The 22,213-nt window shown below is 44.7% G+C and overlaps 1 protein-coding gene across 4 annotated transcripts in view; it reads left to right on the top strand.

The window, feature by feature from the left end:
* The window catches only part of LOC117966171 (Fc receptor-like protein 3), a 43,050-nt gene extending 22,539 nt beyond the window's left edge, over nucleotides 1-20,511 (top strand). For 2 of the 4 annotated variants that reach the window (XM_059018304.1, XM_059018306.1), the window contains 9 exons: nucleotides 8,601-8,879; nucleotides 9,655-9,951; nucleotides 10,966-11,274; nucleotides 14,465-14,773; nucleotides 15,061-15,180; nucleotides 15,824-15,922; nucleotides 16,625-16,687; nucleotides 18,631-18,662; nucleotides 19,793-20,511. In XM_059018304.1, the coding sequence (XP_058874287.1) occupies nucleotides 8,601-8,879; nucleotides 9,655-9,951; nucleotides 10,966-11,274; nucleotides 14,465-14,773; nucleotides 15,061-15,180; nucleotides 15,824-15,922; nucleotides 16,625-16,687; nucleotides 18,631-18,662; nucleotides 19,793-20,311 (2,027 nt within the window). In that variant the 3' untranslated portion in view covers nucleotides 20,312-20,511. The remainder of the gene's footprint in view (nucleotides 1-8,600; nucleotides 8,880-9,654; nucleotides 9,952-10,965; nucleotides 11,275-14,464; nucleotides 14,774-15,060; nucleotides 15,181-15,823; nucleotides 15,923-16,624; nucleotides 16,688-18,630; nucleotides 18,663-19,792) is intronic. The other 2 variants (XM_059018305.1, XM_059018307.1) reach the window with 2 other exon arrangements.
* Nucleotides 20,512-22,213: the final 1,702 nt, after the last annotated feature.

Consider the following 22,213-nt stretch of genomic DNA (forward strand, 5'->3'; position numbering starts at 1 on the left):
AATATCGGGTGTTCTACTCCAGCTACTTTTTGGGACAAGACTGCACCCAAACCTACATCCGAGGCGTCGGTGTGGAGGATGAATCTCTTGGTGAAATCTGGGGTAATAAGAGTGGGGGCCTGGCAAAGTTTACGCTTAATCGTATCAAACGCCCCCTGACACTCAGCTGACCATTTAATTAAATTTGGAGCACTCTTTTTGGTGAGGTCGACTAACGGGTTAACCACTGTGGCGTACTCGGGGATGAAGCGGCGGTAATAACCGGCTAAGCCCAGTAGTGACCTCACCTGAGTCTTGGTTTTGGGGATCGCTGCATCAACCAAAGCCTGGATTTTGGTGACCACAGGTTTCACCCTTCCATTTCCCATTACAAATCCCAAATATTGAGTCTCTGTTTTGGCAAACGCACATTTTCTCAAGTTAGCTGTCAGCCGGGCTGCCCTTAGAGACTGAAGAACGGCTGCAACCCTAGCCAAATGCTCTCGCCAGGTGGAGCTGTAAATCACCACGTCATCAATATACGCTGCTGCATATTCATGATGTGGGCGTAAAACCTGGTCCATCAGTCTCTGAAAGGCAGCGGGCGCACCATGTAGCCCAAACGGCATGGTTTTAAAGTGGAACAGCCCCTCTGGTGTTGAAAATGCGGTTTTCTCTCTGGAGCTGCGGGTTAGAGGGATTTGCCAGTATCCCTTCGTCAGGTCCAGAGTGGAAATAAACCTCGCTTTTCCCAGTCTGTCTAAAAGTTCGTCGACCCGAGGCATGGGATACGCATCGAACTTGGCAATAGCATTCACCTTTCTGAAATCTACGCAGAAGCGGTTGGTGCCGTCCTTCTTAGCCACTATTACAATAGGACTGCACCACTCGCTCCTGGAAGGTTCAATCACTCCAAGCTCGAGCATATCCCGTACCTCTTTGCGAACGCCACTTCGTCGACTTTCCGGGATCCGGTACGGTCTCTCTCGCACTGTGACACCTGGGGGAGAGATAATGTCATATTCAACTAAGTTCGTCCTGCCGGGCACATCAGAAAAAACATCGCTGAACTCCTCAATAAGCTTACGCAGCTCTCTTTGCTGATCCGGAACTAATTGTTCCCCCATTGAAATCGCTCTTGTGCTCGGGGTCTCTGGACAGGGACCTAAATCATCCTCCATATTGCCTGGGGCTATAAATAAGACCTCTCTTGCCTGCCAGGGCTTCAACAAATTAATGTGGTAAATTTCACGTTCATTCCGGCGATCGGGCTGTCTAATTTCATAATTTACTTTCCCTATAGCCCGAATCACCTCATACGGCCCCTGCCATTTAGCACACAGTTTTGACTCTGATGAGGGAAGTAGCAGCATTACCTTGTCCCCTGGTCGAAAGGTTCGAATCCGTGCATTTTTGTTATAATGCTGCTCTTGTCGGTGCTGAGCCGATCTGAGGTTGTCTTGGGCCAAACGACCGACCAAATCCAGGCGATCTCTGAGTAGGAGCACATACTTCACTACATTTTTAGACGAGCCTTTGTGCTCCTCCCACCCCTCTCTCAGCAGGTCGAGAATGCCGCGAGGCTGCCGGCCGTACAGGAGCTCAAAGGGGGAGAACCCCGTTGAACTCTGCGGCACTTCTCTCACTGCAAAAAGGAGGTAGGGGAGAAGTGATGCCCAATGTTTCTGCTCTTGTGTCACAAATCGCCTCAGCATCGACTTTAAGGTCTGATTAAAACGTTCCACCAGACCGTCCGATTGTGGATGATAAACGGACGTCCTGATGGGACGTATTTTTAATATTTTGTACACCTGCTGTAACGTATTGGACAAAAAGTTAGTTCCGTGATCGGTCAAAATCTCCTTGGGGATCCCTACTCTGGCCATAATCTGTGCTAACTCGGTGGCTATTGCAGCGGCACTAGTGGACCTCAATGGAACTGCCTCCGGGTATCGCGTTGCATAATCCACCACTACTAAAATGTGCGTATACCCGGAGTCAGAAGGTAGCAAAGGGCCGACTATGTCCATTGCAATGCGCTCGAAAGGAGTGGAAATAATCGGCAGTGGGACCAAAGGGGCGGGGCGCACTCGACCCGGCGCTACTCGCTGGCAGTCTGGGCAGGTGGCTACATATCTCGACACATCAGTATGAAGACCTACCCAATAGAATCGAGCCAATATCCGTTCCCTCGTCTTCTCGGCTCCGAGGTGCCCCGCAAAAGGGATATCATGCGCCAGCCTCATGACCTCGGTCCGACAAGACGGGGGAACCAACAGTTGTGTTACAGGCTGTCCTGTGCCCGCGGCTAGGTTTACCCTATATAGTAATTGCCCCTTGATACTGAAATGTGGATATACTAGCGCCCCAGCGCCGTCAACATCCTTACCTTCAATGGACCGGACCTGCCCCCAAGCGTGCATCAGTGACGGGTCATTATGTTGGCCCCACACTAGGTCCGCGCTTGAGTACCACGGGTCCGGTACATTGAGAGGGGCTGGAATAACCTCTGCTCTAGTCGGTCCAGTAACCTCGCTCTCTCGGTCACACTGCGTTCCCACTCCCTTCGACTGGCGTTTGTTACCATTGCAGCACTCTCCCACCAGACCCCAGCCTTGTCTCACAAATGCTCCCTCCCATTTCGCGGTCCGTCTCTCCTTATTTGTTTTTCTAGGACGGAAAAGAGGGGAAAACATTTCAGTGTGAAAAGGAAACACATCACCAATTCGTTCCTCTTTTTTTTTTTTTTCTGCCACGTTTACGTGTGTGGCTGAGACTGCCATTGTTTGCATCAATTCTTTGAATTTTGGCCAGTCTCGACCCAGAATAACTGGGTGTGGCAACCTTTCCGCCACCCCGACTACAAGGTGACGTTTTATCGGTCCTACCGATAAATATACTTTTAATGTGGGGTATGCCGCCGTGTCTCCATGGATACAGGAGATGGCCACCTGACCTCGTGGCCGCCACGACACACCGCCCAGGAGAGCTGTCCTAATCAAGGTTTGCTCACACCCTGTGTCCACTAATGCGTGGGTTTTCACATTCCCTAACACAACATTAATCAAACAAGGCCCCTCCCGACCATTTTCCCCACGCTTACCAGTTTCAGGTGCCCAATTGCACGCGGCCACGTCACACTCCATGGCAGCGGGGCATGACCTGGCCAGATGTCCCGGCTGGTGGCACCTAAAACAGATAGGAGGGACAGAGGGGGCATAGGTCAGAAATCTGTCCCGCTGCTGGTATGGCAACGGGGCAGGGGCAGCACCTCTACCCCAGCTGGGGGCCAACCTTGGTCTCCATGGGGGGGAGGCAAGGGGGCCCAATGGGGTCGGTGCTCTGGGAGGTCTGGGTCCCTGGAACGTGGGGGGTGGTGGTGGTGGTGTTGGAGGAGAGGGAGGGAGATGTCGGCTGCTCCGAAGGGCAGGGGCCGACAGGATCCCGATCCGGGCAGAGGTCAGGGAGTCCACGAAGTCTTCGGCCAGTTTGACCGCCTCCTCCAAGGTGTCGGGGTTGTGGCGCCGTATCCACGCCTGGGTTTCGGCGCCGACCACATGGCAGAATTGCTCTACCACAATGGCTTCCCCCATCTGCTGGGCGGTCTTCTTCCCGGGGGTCAGCCAATGCACCATGTGGTCGCACAACCGCTCTGCAACCACCCTGGGGCGTGTCTCCGGGGCTCTCCGGTACTCCCTAAATCGCGCCCGGTGGGTCTCCGTGGTGATGTTCAGCCGGCGGAGGATAGCCTGCTTGACCAGGTCATAATCGGTGGCGTGATGGTCGCTCATGGCTTGGTAGGCTGCCTGAGCCTCCCCAATCAGGCAGGGTCCCAACTGGCTGGCCCAGAACTCCCGCGGCCAAGCCGCCGCGGTAGCCAGCCGCTCGAACGCCACCAAATACGCCTCCGGGTCATCCTCCGCCGACATCTTCATTGCCCGTGCCTTCGGGGGCGACATCAGCGGTGTTGTGGTAGGGGTCGTCGCTGCAGCAACGGCCAGCCCTACCCGTTCAATGAGCGCCGTGTAGCGCTCCTCCCTCCTTCTCTCCTCTGCGTCGCGCCTGCTCTCCAGCGCCTGCAGCAGCTCCGCCAGTGCGTTGCGGTCCATGATCCCGTAGTCTGACACCACGTGTGGCAAAGTGGTTAGTAAGGAGAACAAGTGTAGCGGTGATGCGGTGCAGGAGTGACAGGCAGACAACGGTAATCCAGTGACAAATGTTTTTATTTATTTTAAATCCTGGTCTAGCGACCGTAAATAATAAGCCCCGGCAATACACAACGATGTGTAGAGCGCGGGGATGAAAAACACAGGTTTACAGTCCTGAACAAAGTAAACAAAAACACGTTCACCCGTCCCGGGTGCGTGCAGTCGTGCTGGTGGTGAATGAATACACTTTTTATTCGGTGACAGTTGTGAGGTGGTGATCCGGTTTGTGCTGGCCCACGGCGACAGCTCCGGATGTGCTTTAGCTGTCTGGTGGTTTCAAAACACAGACAGTTATTGTACAGCAATAAACAAACAAAAACACACACACACTCAACTCTTTACAGAGTAATACAGCACTTCACAATACCGTCCTTCTCGGTCCTTGGCTTAACCCAAACGAAGGAAAAGAACAGCGTTACCCTGGCCCCTATATGTAATCCCGCATGATATCTAGGTAAACGGTTGCAGCTGCCTTATTACTTGCAGCTGCCCCTTGTTTACCTGTCAAATCAATACGGTCTTACAACAGAGTCTCGCTTCCTTCCAGGCTGACCCACTTTCCGGTCCCGGAAACGAACTGTCAGGCCAGCCCTTCCAGATACTTCTCCTCCCGTTCTTTAGCGCCCTCACAGGTCGGGAGGAAGATTTATCACCAGAACTCATTGTATTTCTGTCACAGAGACACAGCAAACATGTGGGAAAAGGTTCTGTGGTCTGATGAGACCAAAATTGAACTTTTTGGCCTTAGCGCAAAACGCTATGTGTGGCGCAAAGCCAACACTGCTCATCACCCTGAGAACACCATCCCCACAGTGAAGCATGGTGGTGGCAGCATCATGTTATGGGGATGCTTTTCATCGGCAGGGACTGGCAAACTGGTCAGGATTGAGGGCAAGATGGATGGAGCCAAATACAGGGAAATTCTAGAGGAAAACCTGTTTCAGTCTGCAAGAGACCTGGGACTGGGGCGGAGGTTCACCTTCCAGCAGGACAATGACCCTAAACTCACAGCCAAAGCTACACTGGAGTGGTTTAAAAACAAGAACCTGAATGTCTTAGATTGGCCCAATCAAAGCCCAGACCTCAATCCGATTGAGAATCTGTGACAAGACTTGAAAATTGCTGTTCACCAACGGTCCCCATCCAACTTGACAGAGCTTGTGCAATTTTGCCAAGAAGAATGGGCAAAGATTGTGGGATCCAGATGTGCAAAGCTAGTAGAGTCTTACCCCAAAAGACTCACAGCTGTAATTGCTGCCAAAAGTGTTTCTACCAAGTATTGACTCAGGGGGGTGAATACTTATGCAACCAAAAAATGCCTTTTTTTTTTGTTTAATTAACTTTTGTGTCACAATAAAAAAAATATTTTGCTCCTTCAAAGTGTTAAGTATGTTGTGTAAATCAAATGGTAAAAATCCCAATAAAATCCATTTTAATTCCAGGTTGTAACACTACAAAATGTGGAAAAGTCCAAGGGGGGTGAATACTTATGCAAGGCACTGCATATATATATATATATATATATATATATATATATATATATATATATATATATATATATATAGTAAAACTGCTTGGACATCATGTGTAATGTTATAATAAATATATATATATATATATATATATATATATATATATATATATATATATATTGCAAATAAAGAATGGCATACAATGAAAATATATTACAAATATAGACTACAATATACTGAAATGTAGAATATATGTTCAGGGCGTAATAACACAGACTTGTAATGCATTTTGTAAATATGTAAATTAATTAGCTTGATATATTTCGATTTAATGTAGTATGTATGATACAATATATTTATAAAGTATTTCTACTATACTTAATACATGATACTAGGAAATGAAGGATTTGGGTCACTCTCACTCAGTGCTTTTATTAGGGCTGTGCAGATTCTCACACTCAATGTCATTTCCTTTGAGGTTTTTTTTGTCTGCAGGTATTAAATAAAACCTAAACAAGTATGTAAAAAATGTGATCATTTCACAACAAGAAAAGCTGCCCTGAGTTCCACAATGGCAATCAACTTCCGCATTGACTGATTTTAAGTGACTTTGAAGCAAATTCTCCTTTCAAAAGGAATCTTCAATTTACACTGAAGACACTTAGAAAGACTTCTAGTGGAAATGTTTGTCATTGAATTTACGCTGAAGACACTGAGAAAGACTTCTAGTGGAAATGTTTGTCATTGAATTTACACTGAAGACGCTGAGAGAGACTTCTAGTGGAAATGTCTGTCATTGAATTTACACTGAAGACGCTGAGGAAGACTTCTAGTGGAAATGTTTGTCATTGAATTTACACTGAAGACACTGAGAAAGACTTCTAGTGGAAATGTTTGTCATTGAATTTACACTGAAGACACAGAGAGACTTCTAGTGGAAATGTCTGTCATTGAATTTACACTGAAGACACAGAGAGACTTCTAGTGGAAATGTCTGTCATTGAATTTACACTGAAGACACTGAGGAAGACTTCTAGTGGAAATCTTTGTCATTGAATTTACATTGAAGACACAGAGGAAGACTTCTAGTGGAAACGTTTGCCATTGAATTTACACTGAAGACACTGAGAAAGACTTCTAGTGGAAATGTCTGTCATTGAATTTACATTTTCACTGATGAATTAATGATGGAACATGAATTTCGCCAGAGACCTTGTCTGGATAAAATGATGATTATGAATGTTTAACGCAACAACTGCAGTGGCGCAATGCCACCTACCCCCGAAAGATAGGAAAATGATGAATGAAAAATAACCAGCTGAGACATGGCCCTCCCCCCAGAGCATGACTGCACTGAGGGAGAGCCTTATTTAATAATAATAATAATAATAATAATAATAATAATAATAATAATAATAATAATAATAATATGTATTTCTTAGCAGACACCCTTATCCAGGGTGACTTAGATTTGTTACAACATATCACATTATGAATATCACATTACAGATAAGAGCAGTTAGTACAGTAGTAGTCGCAGTAGTAGTAGTAGAGCAGTAGTAGTCAGTCAGTAGTAAATGGGGGCAAATTCAACAATGAAGAAAAATACAGTAAATAGTTTTAAAATGAAACTACATATTTGCTATAACATGAGTTTCTTTCAAAGCTGCATAGCAAACGGAAGTGCAGGACAGGTCAGATATAGGGAATTATTTTAAGAACCTCAATCATTGTAAATACAGTGTTACCCTTATAAATGTGTCCCACAGTAAAAGCACAGCAAAGTGTAATCTTCCAAAACTGCACTGTGAGGGAGGAGACCCTCACATTTGTCTCAGTATGTATCTGGACATTTTCTGCAAATTGTTTTTTTAACTGTTTGTGTATTGTGTTGCTGAACCTTGTGTCTAGTAAGGAAAATAATAAAAACAAAATTCACTTACCTGGTGTATCAGGACTGGAGGCCTGTGGTTGGGAGTGTCCTGAAAAACAAAAGAAAGGTTAATCAAGAGTACGGTTTAGAGAGCTGGTTTGGAAGGGAGCACACTTTCAGAACAATGTATTGCAGTACTATTGTTAAGCTAAAATGAACAACAGTTATTTTAATGTGCATGTTTTTTTGATATGCAATGGTTTAGGTAACCTGAGTTGGGTGTGGTGGTGAGGTCCTCCATCTTGACAGGAAGTGGGGAACCAGTCATGTTGGTGAGGGAAGCTTTTATTGACTTCCCTGGGTACTGACTTCCTGAAGCAGGGCAGTACCTGTAGAAGATATTGAAAGGGGGGATAGCTGATTTTAATTAAGTTTCTCTCTGCTGGTTTTAAAGCATAGTTTTAATGCATGTGTTAGATTAATGTTTAGTACATATATATATATATATATATATATATATATATATATATATATATATATATATATATATATATATATATATTCATTGATTTGTTTCTTTTTGAATACTTTATTTATTATTGATAACTGTTTGCTGGTTTGTTTCTATATACCCACCTGCAGAATGGTTTATTCTGGGGGAGGGGGAGGTCTGGAAGGGTATAAAGGCTGTTAGTTTTGTTCAGTCAGGATTTTCCTTTTGTGTAGATCAGAGGGCAGTTTTGCAGCTCTGTTGTTGGACTCAGTTATTGGAGTCAGTATCTGTGATTAGGTGACTATAAATAGTTATTTTTGGTTTCCACTTTTCTTCAAATTGTTTGATATTTTGTTCAATTAGCTTTTTGTTTATCATTGTTCTTAAATAAAAATAATTGGTTTTACACCAAATTTCTCTGTGATCTTGCTTCCCTGCAAATCAACACCAGCCGCTAATGGAAGTGCAGGACAGGTGAGATTCAGGGAGTTCTTTTAAGACCCTCCACCACTGTAAAGGGCTGTGTTGTTTGGTAGGGGTTTGCAGTAATTCTGATTTTTCCTCTGTTTCTACAGAGATCCCGAAGGCTGTCCTGGTCCGGGAGCCAGCAGGGGTTCCGATCTCTGAATCCGACACCGTCACTCTGAGGTGTCAGGTTCCAGGGGAGCTCACTGCCTGGGGGTATACGTGGTACAAGGATGGGAGATCACTTCCACTGTACCAGAATTGGAATGACAGATACACAATCGGATCTGCTGCTGTGAACCACAGTGGGGAATATACTTGCCAGGGTGACAGGACCGGTTACCCATCGCACTCGAAAAGAAGTGATGCTCTTACACTGACTGTATTGAGTGAGTCATTTCAAATGCTTTGCATAAAACTGCACATTACAACAGGAGTGAATCACAATGAAATATTTCAAAGTCATTCTTGTATCATACAGTGCTGTGATTATGAAGAATTTCTAACCGGCTTTAAAATCCATTCTCTCACCTCTTATTAGATTTATTAACATGATCACTGGCCCCTCCATTTAAAGGAGCGCTGACCATCTTTAAAATCCATTCTCTCACCTCTTATTAACTTTATTAACATTATCACTGCCCTCTTTAAGGACATCTTTAAAATCCATTCTCTCACCTCTTATTAGATTTATTAACATGATCACCGGCCCCTCCCTTTAAAGGAGCGCTGACCATCTTTAAAATCCATTCTCTCACCTCTTATTAACTTTATTAACATTATCACTGCCCTCTTTAAAGGACATCTTTAAAATCCATTCTCTCACCTCTTATTAGCTTTATTAACATTAACGCTGACCCTCCCTTTAAAGGAGCGCTGACCATCTTTAAAATCCATTCTCTCACCTCTTATTAGCTTTATTAACATTATCACTGCTCTCTTTAAAGGACGTCTTTAAAATCCATTCTCTCACCTCTTATTAGCTTTATTAACATTAACGCTGACCATCTTTAAAATCCATTCTCTTACCTCTTATTAGCTTTATTAACATTAACGCTGACCCTCCCTTTAAGTGATGTGATAAAAAACAGACACAAGACAAGAATTTAAAATCTCTGGAGGTAATTCTGAATAGCCCTCCAATATTTGCCTGGTATCTTGTAGGACTGAAGTTGTCTGGTGTTGCATTGCGGGTGTCCCCGATTGGCGGGGTGGTGATAGAGGGCACTAGTCTCTCCCTGCTGTGCTCTGTCGCTGTCGGCTCGCTGCCCATCGTTTTCACGTGGCACAGAGAGGGCAGCCAGGGCCACATCGCCAGGCACACCGCCGTAGACCAGCGGAGTGATGAGCTCATCCTTCTGAGAGCCCAGGAGAGCGACACAGGCTCTTACTGCTGCCAGGCTGCATACGGAGAGGGAGAGGAAGGGATCAGCAGCCAGTCTGCACTCCTCACTGTGCTGGGTGACAGAGGCTTCTTTATTAAATCAGTGCATCCTGTTTGACCCCTGTGCAGTTTGGAAGGTTTAATTATGTCGAACAATAGGACCTACAACACACACACAAGCAGGGAGACGCAAACACTGAGACACACAGACAGACACAAGCAAGGAGACACAAACACTGAGACACACAGACAGACACAAGCAAGGAGACACAAACACTGAGACACACAGACAGACACAAGCAAGGAGACACAAACACTGAGACACACAGACAGACACAAGCAAGGAGACACAAACACTGAGACACACAGACAGACACAAGCAAGGAGACACAAACACTGAGACACACAGACAGACACAAGCAAGGAGACACAAACACTGAGACACACAGACAGACACAAGCAGGGAGACAAACACTGAGACACCTAGACACACAGACAGATATGAACGGACAGACACGCAGGCACAAAATTAGAAACACAAACACTGAGACACAAACTACCACAATTATCCCGGGTTTAAAATGCATTTCGTATGCAGACAGGCTAAAAGAATTGAATCTATTCAGTCTTGAACAAAGAAGACTACGCTGCGATTTTAAGACCCAAAGCTCTTTCCACTACCCGAAAAGTTTGCACAGTGTATGCGATTATGGGGCCATAGTGCAGGATGTTCTTATGACACATAGACTCAACAAAAAAAAAGAAAGACACACAGAAACACAGACAATCAAAAAAACACACACACACAGGAAAAAATAAACACACAGACACATACATACACAAAGTGTAATAAAGCAAAGTGCTGGTGAAGCATAAGGTTGCATTGTAAAGCACGGAGAGGTATGATAAAGCATATAAATAAAAAACATGATAAACTAACTGTTATAAAAAGCAAAGCAAGGTGTAATAAAGCAGTGACAGCTTGATAAAGAATACCAAGGTATGGTAAAGTGTGTCCTGCACAGTGAACTTGGGGTGAACTTGTACAAGGGGTCTGATGTCATTCTATTTCCTCCTCCTCTGGCCTGCAGTTCCTGTCTCCGCCCCCTCCCTGTCTCTGGTGTCAGGAAACAGCGTCGCCCCCTCTGGTGACACGCTAACACTGCGGTGCGAGTCACACAGAGGGACCGGCCCAATCTGGTACAGCTTTCATCACCGTGGCAACGAGGGGAACCAGAGCAGCACGCTTCTGTACTGGACCAGCCTGCCCGGGCCCGGCCCAGTCTCCCACAACCGGACCATTCTGAACGAGAGTGACTCGGGACAGTACTGGTGTGATTCCTTCAATAACGTGTCCCAGGAGATCAAAACCAGCGAGCGGATCAACATCACAGCTATAGGTGAGCAGGGGTGCGACTGTACACTAATCTCACAATACAATACATATCTATCTGTCTGTCTGTCTATCTATCTATATATCTATCAGGGTTGTGACAATACACTAATGCCACGATACGATATGTATCCCGATATGTGACTTGTATGATGCACAATAAGATCCAATGGTCATAGGAGGCTGTGTGGTCCAGTGGTTAAAGAAAAGGGCTTGTAACCAGAAGGTCCCCGGTTCAAATCCCGGCTCAGCCACTGACTCATTGTGTGACCCTGAGCAAGTCACTTAACCTCCTTGTGCTCCGTCTTTCGGGTGAGACGTAGTTGTAAGTGACTCTGCAGCTGATGCATAGTTCACACACCCTAGTCTCTGTAAGTCGCCTTGGATAAAGGCGTCTGCTAAATAAACAAATAATAATAATAATTAATGACAGACCGTTTTGTTAAAAGACAGAAATGAAACGAGGCAGGGAGAATATGTATCCATCAACTATAAAACATGCTTCATTCAAGAACCACTCTGTGAACTACAGAGAGCACTGCTGTGCTTCTGGTCTTGAGTCACAATACAAAGGATACAGAATTCTATTATAATATGATATATAGTGTAAAGAAAGCATCACGATTCATTGATACACGGCTGTAGGCGAGTTGTGATTTTGCCATTGTCTGTCTTAAAGTAATTGTAGCTAACATTTTTTTTTTTATTTCATCGAAATATATTGCAACATACTACGCTGAAATATATATATACAGTGAATTCTCATTAAAACAAACTTGGATTAGACTAATTTCTTGATACTACGAATTTTCTACATGGTCCTGGGCAAATTTAGCAGTCGCTTACTGTAAATTACTTCTTATAATACAAATTCGCTGAACACACACGTGCTGTCAGTGTGAATTATTTTGGAGCCCCCATGGAAGAACACATTGAATAAAACAAATCACTGTAGTTCAAACAGCTGAGTGCAAAGGATGTTGGGAAACGTATTCACTTGCATCCAGATTAGCGCCTCTGTACTGTACTTTAGTGTTCAAGTTGCCATAGTGCTCACACATCATATCCTTACAGACCAAAGTGGAGGTGTTGAAAGCAGTGGATAATACACCACTGTACAAGAAAAAGAAAGATGTTGCTGCGATTTGAACATGCCCACGAACACTTTGTCAGCCAGTTCTGAAAAACTGGTGTACAACAATACAGGCCTATGAACAGCAAACTCAGGGGTGCTAATTTGGCTCTATAGCACTAGAATCTAGCACCAGGGTACCTCGTATAGCGTCAGCAACATTAAATTCTGTCGCCAGTAGACATGTTTAATTTTTACAGCAGAATTTTTACAAGATTCAAAGCAGGTAAGTGTGTTTTAAGATATGGGGGTGATTAGATATGGGGTACATTTTGTTAAATATTTACTGCAACACAAAACACTGAACGGATTGAAGAGCGAGGCGAGGTGGCTTGGTAAGGGAGGGGTTTGATCATTTAGGGGTTTGACAGTTGAGCACCAGTTTTCAAAGTGATCGGCACCCCTGAAACTGTGGATGCAAGTCGTCAGCGTTTCCCATTTGCTCAATACTGACGTTGAGGACGCCTCGCTTTGTGGTTTTAAAATGCCCGTGATCACGACGGGACGTGCAGATTTTAAGTGCAGTTCATTCGCAATGTATAAAAGTTCACTACAACTGCATTTTAAAAATGCACAGTACTTTTAAATGTATATGCTTTTCATTGAACTGTAATTGAAATTTGATTTCAGTGTTACTGTAACACCAATAAAAACTGATAGACTCTTGATAATAAGATTTACTGATAATACACACTTTTTTGCTGGTCCTTTTGAAATACAAATTTACTGTATTTTATATTCCAGTGTTATATATTATAGTCACAATATACTGCACCATTACAATCAGAATATATTTCATAATATGTCTATAATTATATTCCAGAATATATCTAAATGTATTCTGGAATATTTTTCAACATAAATGTATATTTAGAGTATATTTCAAAATATATGTCAATATGAATGAAATATATTTAAAAACAATTACAATATATATATATATATATATATATATATATATATATATATATATATATATATATAGTATATTTTCAGTATATTTTAGCAGCCATTTAATATTGGAAAATAATATTCTAAATAATAATCTCACAGCCACATTGTTAGAACCTCCATATCAATAGAATCATGTTTTGTCATATGTACTTAATGTTCAAATAGTGTTCGATCACCTTGTGCAGAGGGGTTGTGATGGAGTTTGCTGGAATTTACAGGAGTAAACACTCATTCAGACCCTGGTGAGCTGATAGCCATTCTTTTGCCCACAGTACTGATGCACTGTGGGAAGGGTACTGGGCTGTGTATGACCATTTTTGTTGAGGGCAGGCTGGCTCCATCGGTGAAACTGCACAATTTACATTCCTCCCAAAACTTGTGAGGAACACTGCAGTCCTGCCAATCAGAGCCAGCCTGTCATCAACAACTTAATGAGCCAAAGTGTCTAAAAGATCAGGTGGCTAGTTTGCAGGGGAGACTGCCGGGGGCTGTACCCAACAGACAGCATTCGAGGTGGTGCCCCCCTCCCAGTTAAAACTAAACATTTACTGTTGGGTATTGTCTGGTTAAACTGCATTACCAGCACATCTTGGAGAAATAGTTTATATATATATCTAAAATTTAGAGTGCCCAATTATTTTATCTTCTTCCCAATTTAGAAAGTCATATTATTTTGGTCCCGTTACCCCAGCAGTTCCCCACACAGCTCAGGAAACTGAAGGTTCAGCGGGCGTCCTCTGATCACATGACCGAGCCAGCTTCCTCTTCTACACCCAGGAACTTGAGAGCGGATGTCAGCGAGCTAGCGGCCTCTGGAGGATCAGGGCCAGCCCTGCAGGTGTCCGCTCTGAGCTCGCTGGATGCCTGGCCAGCAGGGTCTGCTGTAGCACGATGAGGAGAAACACTCCCTGTCAAATAATGTAGATCACATGTATCAGGCATGCATTACTCATCCACCAGGGCATTGTGAGAAGTGTTAATTCATGCACAAATCAAAGCATGAATTAACAGGGCTGAACTGCACAAGATATTCAGGCGTTATTCCTGTGGTATTCAGTCATTAGAATTTGCAGTCATTATTTTAAAGTGTTCCCGTTTTGAACCCCTGCAGTGCCAGTGGCAGGCGCTAACCTGAGCTCTGCTCTCCCGGAGGGGGGTGTGTGGAAGAACAGCAGGGTGTCTCTACACTGCTCTGTACTTCGGGGGACCAAGCCCAGCTACTCGTGGTACCGGAACGGGCAGCGGTTACACATCCCTGACCACATCAGGACTTACACACTGAGCGAGGGAGGGGCCACGCTGTCCATCCACTCCGTGCAGGAGCTGCATGAAGGAACTTACCAGTGCGTCGCAGAGAACCAGATCACAGAGAGGAGGACTTTTAACAGCACGAGCAACACTGTGGAGCTCAGAACAGCAAGTGAGCTAACCAAGACTTTCAAATCCATTCTCTCACCTCTTATTAGCGTCATTGTCATTATCACTGACCCTCCCTTTAAAGGAGTGCTAAGCATTAGGGGTGTGCTGATACTCGTCCTCGAAATGTGTTGATTTGAAAACAAGAAAAACTGTCCTTCCATCACCTTTACAATTCAGGACCAATCAATGGCAATTGCCGTCTGCACTGGGTGTTTAATGGAGGCTCACTAAATGAACGCATGGTGATCAAGAAGCGATTAATGGCTGAATTGCTGTTTTTCGTTGCAGCTGCTCTGACCCTCATTGTCTCGCTGGTGTCTGTCTTCATCCTGCTCCCTGTGATCTCAGCCTGCCTGTTCCTAACAGTGAGAGCCCTGAAGAACAACCAGAGCCTCCGAGAAACCATCGGTGAGAGAGGCGGGGGGGGAGAGGAGCGGGGGAGAGGAGCGGGGGAGAGAGGAGCAGAGAGAGAGAGGAGCGGGGGAGAGAGGAGCGGGAGACGGGGGGGAGAGAGGAGTGGGAAGGAGAGAGGAGCGGGAGGGGGGAGAGAGGAGTGGGAAGGAGAGAGGAGGGGGAGAGGGGAGGGGAGGGGGAGGAGCAGGAGTGTGGGGACAGAGGAGCTTGAGAGGGGTGGGGTAGGACTGGGAAGGAGAGAGGAGCGGGAGGGGGGAGAGAGGAGTGGGAAGGAGAGAGGAGGGGGAGAGGGGAGGGGAGGGGGAGGAGCAGGAGTGTGGGGACAGAGGTGTGGGAGAGGGGTGGGGTAGGAGTGGGAAGGAGAGAGGAGCGGGAGAGGGGAGAGAGGAGTGGGAGAGGGGCGGGAGGGGGGAGAGAGGAGTGGGAAGGAGAGAGGAGCGGGAGGGGAGTGGGAAGGAGAGAGGAGCAGGAGAGAGGAGAGAGAGCAGAGAGAGGGGGGAGAGCGTGGGTCTGTGTGTGTTTGTATGTGTTCGCTTGTGTGTCTGTATATCTGTCCGTTTGCCCCTCTTAATTTTAGCACGGTGGTAGCGAGTTGCAGTTCTCATTGTTTTTTGTGTGTGTGTTTTTTTTGTTGCAGAGAAATATGGAGTTATCAGACAAAAACCTAAAACATTAAGGGAGCCAGCAGCATCCCCTGTGGCTGAGAACAGTCACGACATTCCTGAGACCAGCCATGGTAATAATAATTACAGTTTGATACTTTGAGTAGCTGCTGTAGTTCTTTACAGGGTTTGATAGGGTAGTGTAGTTCCGCCAGCATTGCCCTGTGTACAGTACAGTACAGATTGCATAGTGAGGTTCTCACTTTTAACATTAGGAGGCTGTGTGGTCCAGTGGTTAAAGAAAAGGGCTTGTAACCAGGAGGTCCCCGGTTCAAATCCCACCTCAGCCACTGACTCATTGTGTGACCCTGAGCAAGTCACTTAACCTCCTTGTGCTCCGTCTTTCGGGTGAGACGTAATTGTAAGTGACTCTGCAGCTGATGCATAGTTCACACACCCTAGTCTCTGTAAGTCGCCTTGGATAAAGGCGTCTGCTAAATAAACAAATAATAATAAACAAATAATAACATTATTTAGCTATTGAGAATATCAGATCCTGGAGATACAGGGGGGTGTCTGCCTGTCCGTATATTAGATTCTGGGTGTATCTGTCCGTATAGTTTTGCATGTATCTGGAGAATCGTGCATCCAATTCCCATTAAACTCTTCATTGGCATGTCTTATTCTGCACTGCTCTGTACATGCTGTTGATACTCGTCATGCTCGTGGTCTTTCCCTCACACTGAGAGCTCTGATTGTGAATGGAGAGCCGTGGCGATGGGCAGTGGAGGTCACTCACAGGCATGCTTTGTGTTCATGTCTTCTTGTTCGTTTAGCAGCTGCAGAGAGGGAGGGTGAGCTGGTCTACGCTGTGGTCGACATTAAGAAGAAAAGCAAAGGTACCTGAGCAAGATTCACCGTTTCCATTCACTGATACAGAACAGCAGCCCAGAGGGTTAAACTTATAGCAGCCACTAGAGGGTGCTGATGCTCATACTCGCCTTTATTAAGTATTTATCTGCAGGTATTAAATAAATCCATGCATTCATTCATGTGTTGATTTCAGAACAAGAAAAGCTAAATACAAATACCTGTATAGTGCAGATTCATTACGGTAGAACTATTTTGTCAGCTACAGTTACTTTAATAGAGTTTAGCTGCTGAAACATTAGCCAAGTGTTAAAAGTTTAGCATTGTGCCTAAATGCTTAAAAAATATACAAAATATGCAAGAATATATTATTAAACAATAGTTCATGTTGGTTTGGGCAGTAGACCGTCCAAAAATATATATTGTGATGATAATATTTTTTGATGTTATTTTATATTTTCTATGTTTATTACAAAAGAAAACACTGTCAGTGTTTTCACATAGCTGGTTTCTCCATTAAGTGTGAATACGACTGTAACAGGTGTGTTCTGTACTGTGGGTATCCGCTGAGAGATGAGAGACACAGAGGTCTGAAGCTGAAAACATCATTCAGGCCTCCAGGTTTTATTACAATTACAGTGGTAGGTGGCTGCCACTATGGTACCAGCAATGGTATCTCTAGTGTGGGAGAACATACACACAGGTGTACATGAAAATACCAAAATGCAAAAGCCAAAGTTAAAAACAGCTGGAAAATAAGTTACAGTCGGCCATGCACTACTCTCGCTATACAGGGAAGTCCTGCACCAGGAACCTTCTCCCTAACCAAACTTCAACATACTTTTGTGGGATTAAAATCCCCTAAATGAAGTCCTTTAACACACTAGAACCCGGCACACACGCGGCCGTTCTTCTAGAGTTTCAGTTATCCCAGTCTTCACGCGGTGATAACCCATCGCTCACCCTGGCTATACACACAGCCGTGAGGGAGCGCCACAGATTACACATCTTCCATTCGGCTTTCCAGACCCTTTTTAAAGGCATGTGGCCAGGGTAAACTGATAATCAATTAGTCAATCAACACCTGGAGATTCTAACCTCCCAATCCCGCCATATCTAGCACACACTTAAATTTTTAAAACTATTTTATTTATACATCAAACTCAGCCCAGTGTTTAAAATTCTCTTGACGGTTTGACTCCCTAATTCCCACTATTGCTGTGTTAATGGACTGTGATGTAAATAGTGTGCAATGCAGGGGTTAATTTGTAATGAGAACGGTAGCAGATTTTATAATTAAAGAAGAGAGATAGCATTTCTGTTTCTAGACTTAATGAACTGATCTTGATTTACAGCAGCTCCCATATATGCTTCAGGTTCTCCTCTGCTTGTGGATCGGGGGGGGGAGGGTCGTGTCTTATTGTTGGTGTTGGGAGCTGCATGCCCACCTTTGCCCAGCCGTGTTTTAACATAATCTTCAGGTTTGAACAATACCAGCGGCAGGGAGACTAATCTGATGAACAGGAGCGACCACACAGCTGTTTTGAAGAGCGCTGGTTTTTGGATTGAAAAAATATATTATTACAGCACACTTTGGTCATTCAATTAATGGAACAGGAAATATTTTATTCTACATGTTAAGTATATAGAGTACTTTTTTTTCATATGGTTCTCATTTGAAAACTGTTGCCTCTCAGACAAAAAGGTACCGGATCTGGGGCGATCCGGCACAAATGAACCCCTTGTGTGATACCTTCTTATTCACACTGCTGCTGTAACACAGTCCTCATAGTATTTTATTACCCTGATCGTAGCCCCAACTCATACAAGTACCTTCAGCTGTCCCCTTTACATTTCTGTGGTGTTTGCAATGATCCGAGTGCTTCTTGTTATTGCAATTACTCAGATACTCTGCTTTAATGTTTTGATGAGTCGGTGGGATGACAAACTCTCTGCTCTCTCTCACACACAGTTAAGAGAGGACAGGAACCCAAGAACAGAAAGGTGAGGCAGTGTGCCTGTCTGCCAATCTGCCTGTCTGTCAGTGTGGATGTCTGCCTGTCTGCCTGTCTGTCAGTGTGCCTGTCTGTCAGTGTGGATGTCTGCCTGTCTGTCAGTGTGGATGTCTGCCTGTCTGCCTGTCTGTCAGTGTGCCTGTCTGTCAGTGTGGATGTCTGCCTGTCTGTCAGTGTGGATGTCTGCCTGTCTGTCAGTGTGGATGTCTGCCTGTCTGCCTGTCTGTCAGTGTGCCTGTCTGTCAGTGTGGATGTCTGCCTGTCTGTCAGCGTGGATGTCTGCCTGTCTGTCACTGTGGATGTCTGGCTGCATGTCTGTCTGTGCCACTAAACTTAAGTCAAGCCCAAAGTGTAGGATGTTGTCTAATTGTGCTTAGGATTCATATATAAAGCAAATTATTGGCCAACACATTTCAACTCAATAACAACTATGTTTTTTTTTTTGTCAACCAGCAGCCTAGATTGGAGCCTGTGAGGACAGAGCTCACCGCACTGAAGGCATTGGCTTTTATCGCTAATCCATGGGGCAATTTTTTGTTCAATTTCGAGCATATATTCTACTAAACTCAGAAATATTGTTCCCGCGTGTAACATACAAAATGCAGAGTCGCTGTGTTGCATTTAAGGATGAACTGAAAAAACTCAAATGTATCTATCATAGATGGACAAATAATGGCAGCACACACTGTAATGTAAAATAGGGTTTCCTATCGTTTTGGTTTTGTTGTGGTCAAAATAAGGACATTAAAATAAGGTGACAACAGTCTGAACACAACAAATTTATAAAAGAAATTGCAGATTGTGCGAGACTTTCAGCTCGTTTTTTTCTGGACTCTATTACACATAGTAGAAATGCATGTGTTTGAAAGCACTGTGCTGTGCGTTCACTGTGCTTTATCACACTGTGCTGTGCTTTCACTGTGCTTTATTACACTGTGCTGTGCTTTCACTGTGCTGTGCTTTCACTGTGCTTTATTACACTGTGCTGTGCTTTCACTGTGCTGTGCTTTCACTGTGCTGTGCTTTCACTGTGCTGTGCTTTCACTGTGCTTTATTACACTGTACTTTTACTGTATTTGGAAGCTGCAATAAACTGTGTGTCTGTGTGTTTTGTTTCAGAACCCACCTCTTGAATACTGTGTAACGTACGCCAAAGTGAATGACAGAGCCAGCGAGAAGACAGAGGGAGAGAAAGAGGAGTGTGTGTACTCCCTGCAGCACGAGGCAGGGATAGAGGGAACGAGAGAGGAGGGGAAAGGAAAGAGAGAGGAAGGGAGGGGGAATGAGGGAGCAAGAGAGGGGAGGACAGAGGGTTTAATCTATACCCTACCCATAATAACAAGGATAGATGGAGTGAGAGAGGGGGGGAAAGGAAAGAGCGGGAGGGAAGAATGTTTTTATTCCCTGCCGAGAGAGGTGGGCAGAGGGAGGGAGGGGTGCATGTATTTTGAACCCAGGCAGACAGAGAGAGGGGGAGGGGGTGAGAGAGAGGAGGAGGTGTATTCATTGCCCAGGGGGGTGGGGATGTATTCACTGCCCAGAGAGGTAGAGAGAGAGAATGGGAGGGTGAAAGGACCGGGGGAGGGAGTGTATTCCAATGAGGAGAGTCTGTATGAAAACTTTCAGCAGAGGACATGAGAGAGGAGATGGGGGGGGAGAGAGAGAGTGGAGGAGAGTGAAACAGGAGTGGAGAGAGGACAGGGAGGGGAGAGGAGGGAGTCCGTGGAAGAGCAAAGGGTGAGAGAATAAGTTTAATAGTGTGATTGAAAAATACTGTAAATGCTAAAAAATATTGTTTGTAATTTTGTTTTTTTTAATATAAAATCAGTCATTAAAAATGATTTGTGTGTTACTTGATACAAGACATACTGGAGACACACAGACTGACAGACACACTCACTGAGACACACATACACTGAGACACGCAGACTGACACATCCACACACACTGAAACAGGCACACACACACACTGAGACAAGCAGACTGACACACACACACACACACACACAGACACACGCACAATGACACACACACACAAACACACTGAGACAGACACACACTATGACACACACAGACACACACACATTGAGACACAGACACACGCTGAGACACACAATGTTTGCAATGATCCGAGTGCTCTTATTATTTCAATCACTGAAATACTGTGTTTTTTATTTCTTTTGATAAGTCTGTTGCTTTGACTGTGAGTTCAGGAGCTGCTTTTCAGTTCTACTGTAGCTGCACCTCCACAGACATGTGTAACAGAGGCTCGATCATCATTGTATTAGTAAGCACCAGCGCCATCTAGTGCACAGCTAGTGTATTGCCAGCAATATGCATTTTATCCAAACTGATCTGTTTACACTTTACAGTTACAACTCGGACCAGAACTGGCTGATTCTTATAATCTGAGCCCCCCATTTACACTTGAGCACAGACCGAAGCTAACTTTGGCCCCGTATGCGAGCACGTAGCCCCTGAACTGCGGGGCGTGCCCGATGACATCATATCAACCACCCCTTGTGTGAAGACATTTCCCCTCCCAGAACACAGAGGCGGAAGTGTTTAAATCAACACGCCTGTCATTTAAGAACATAAGAACGTTTACAAACGAGAGGAGGCCATTCAGCCCATCTTGCTCGTTTGCTTGTTAGTAGCTTATTGATCCCAGAATCTCATCATGCAGCTTCTGGAAGGATCCCAGGGTGTCAGCTTCAACAACATTACTGGGGAGTTGGTTCCAGACCCTCTCTGTGTAAAAAAGTGCCTCCTATTTTCTGTTCTGAATGCCCCGTTATCTAATCTCCATTTGCGACCCATGGTCGTGTCACTTGTGTGTTTCTACTTCAAGGTGGTCATTCTGTGCCAATTAAGATTTCATTTTGCCATCAGAAATGGAGCAGAGCATTGAAAACTTGCGCATCTGACATGTATAGAAACAGGTGTTATTGTATAGGCTCCATTAACACATGTCATACAGACAACTCATGTAAATGTAGACAATAACTCTGTGAAACCCATTCGTTTATAGTTAAAAAAAATAAACATCCATGTGGCGGAGTGTCCCGCCCCTATTTATTATTATTTGTATTTTTGTTTGCGGCGCGGGTAAAAGCGCCGCGTCTTTTATTGTTATATTTAAAAACCTCGTGAGGATGCATGGCTGATCAGCTACTGATTATTTAACTAGCTGACAGTCATGCATCCTTACCAAACACGTGCAGACTCTGGCCGGGGGATAATAAGATAATTACCAACTAGTTAAATCCCTCGGCCAGAGTATATAAACCAGCAGCACTCTGCACTCGGGGTGTGGAGTGTTCGAGAGTGGAGAACGGGAGAGAGAGAGAGGAAGAAAACAATTGCTAAAACGTGCTGGAGTATCCAGCACGAAACTTACTTGTTTGTTTATTCGTTCGGCCCTCGTGCCCTTTTGTTTGGTGTTCTGTTAAATCTTTTGTTTTTGTTTTGTTTATTAAATACGCTGAGTGCACCAGCACTCAGCTTCAACCGCCCATCCACTGTTTTGGTTTGAGTTAC

This window comes from Acipenser ruthenus, chromosome 59, assembly GCF_902713425.1.
Source record: "Acipenser ruthenus chromosome 59, fAciRut3.2 maternal haplotype, whole genome shotgun sequence".
Lineage (NCBI taxonomy): Eukaryota > Metazoa > Chordata > Actinopteri > Acipenseriformes > Acipenseridae > Acipenser > Acipenser ruthenus.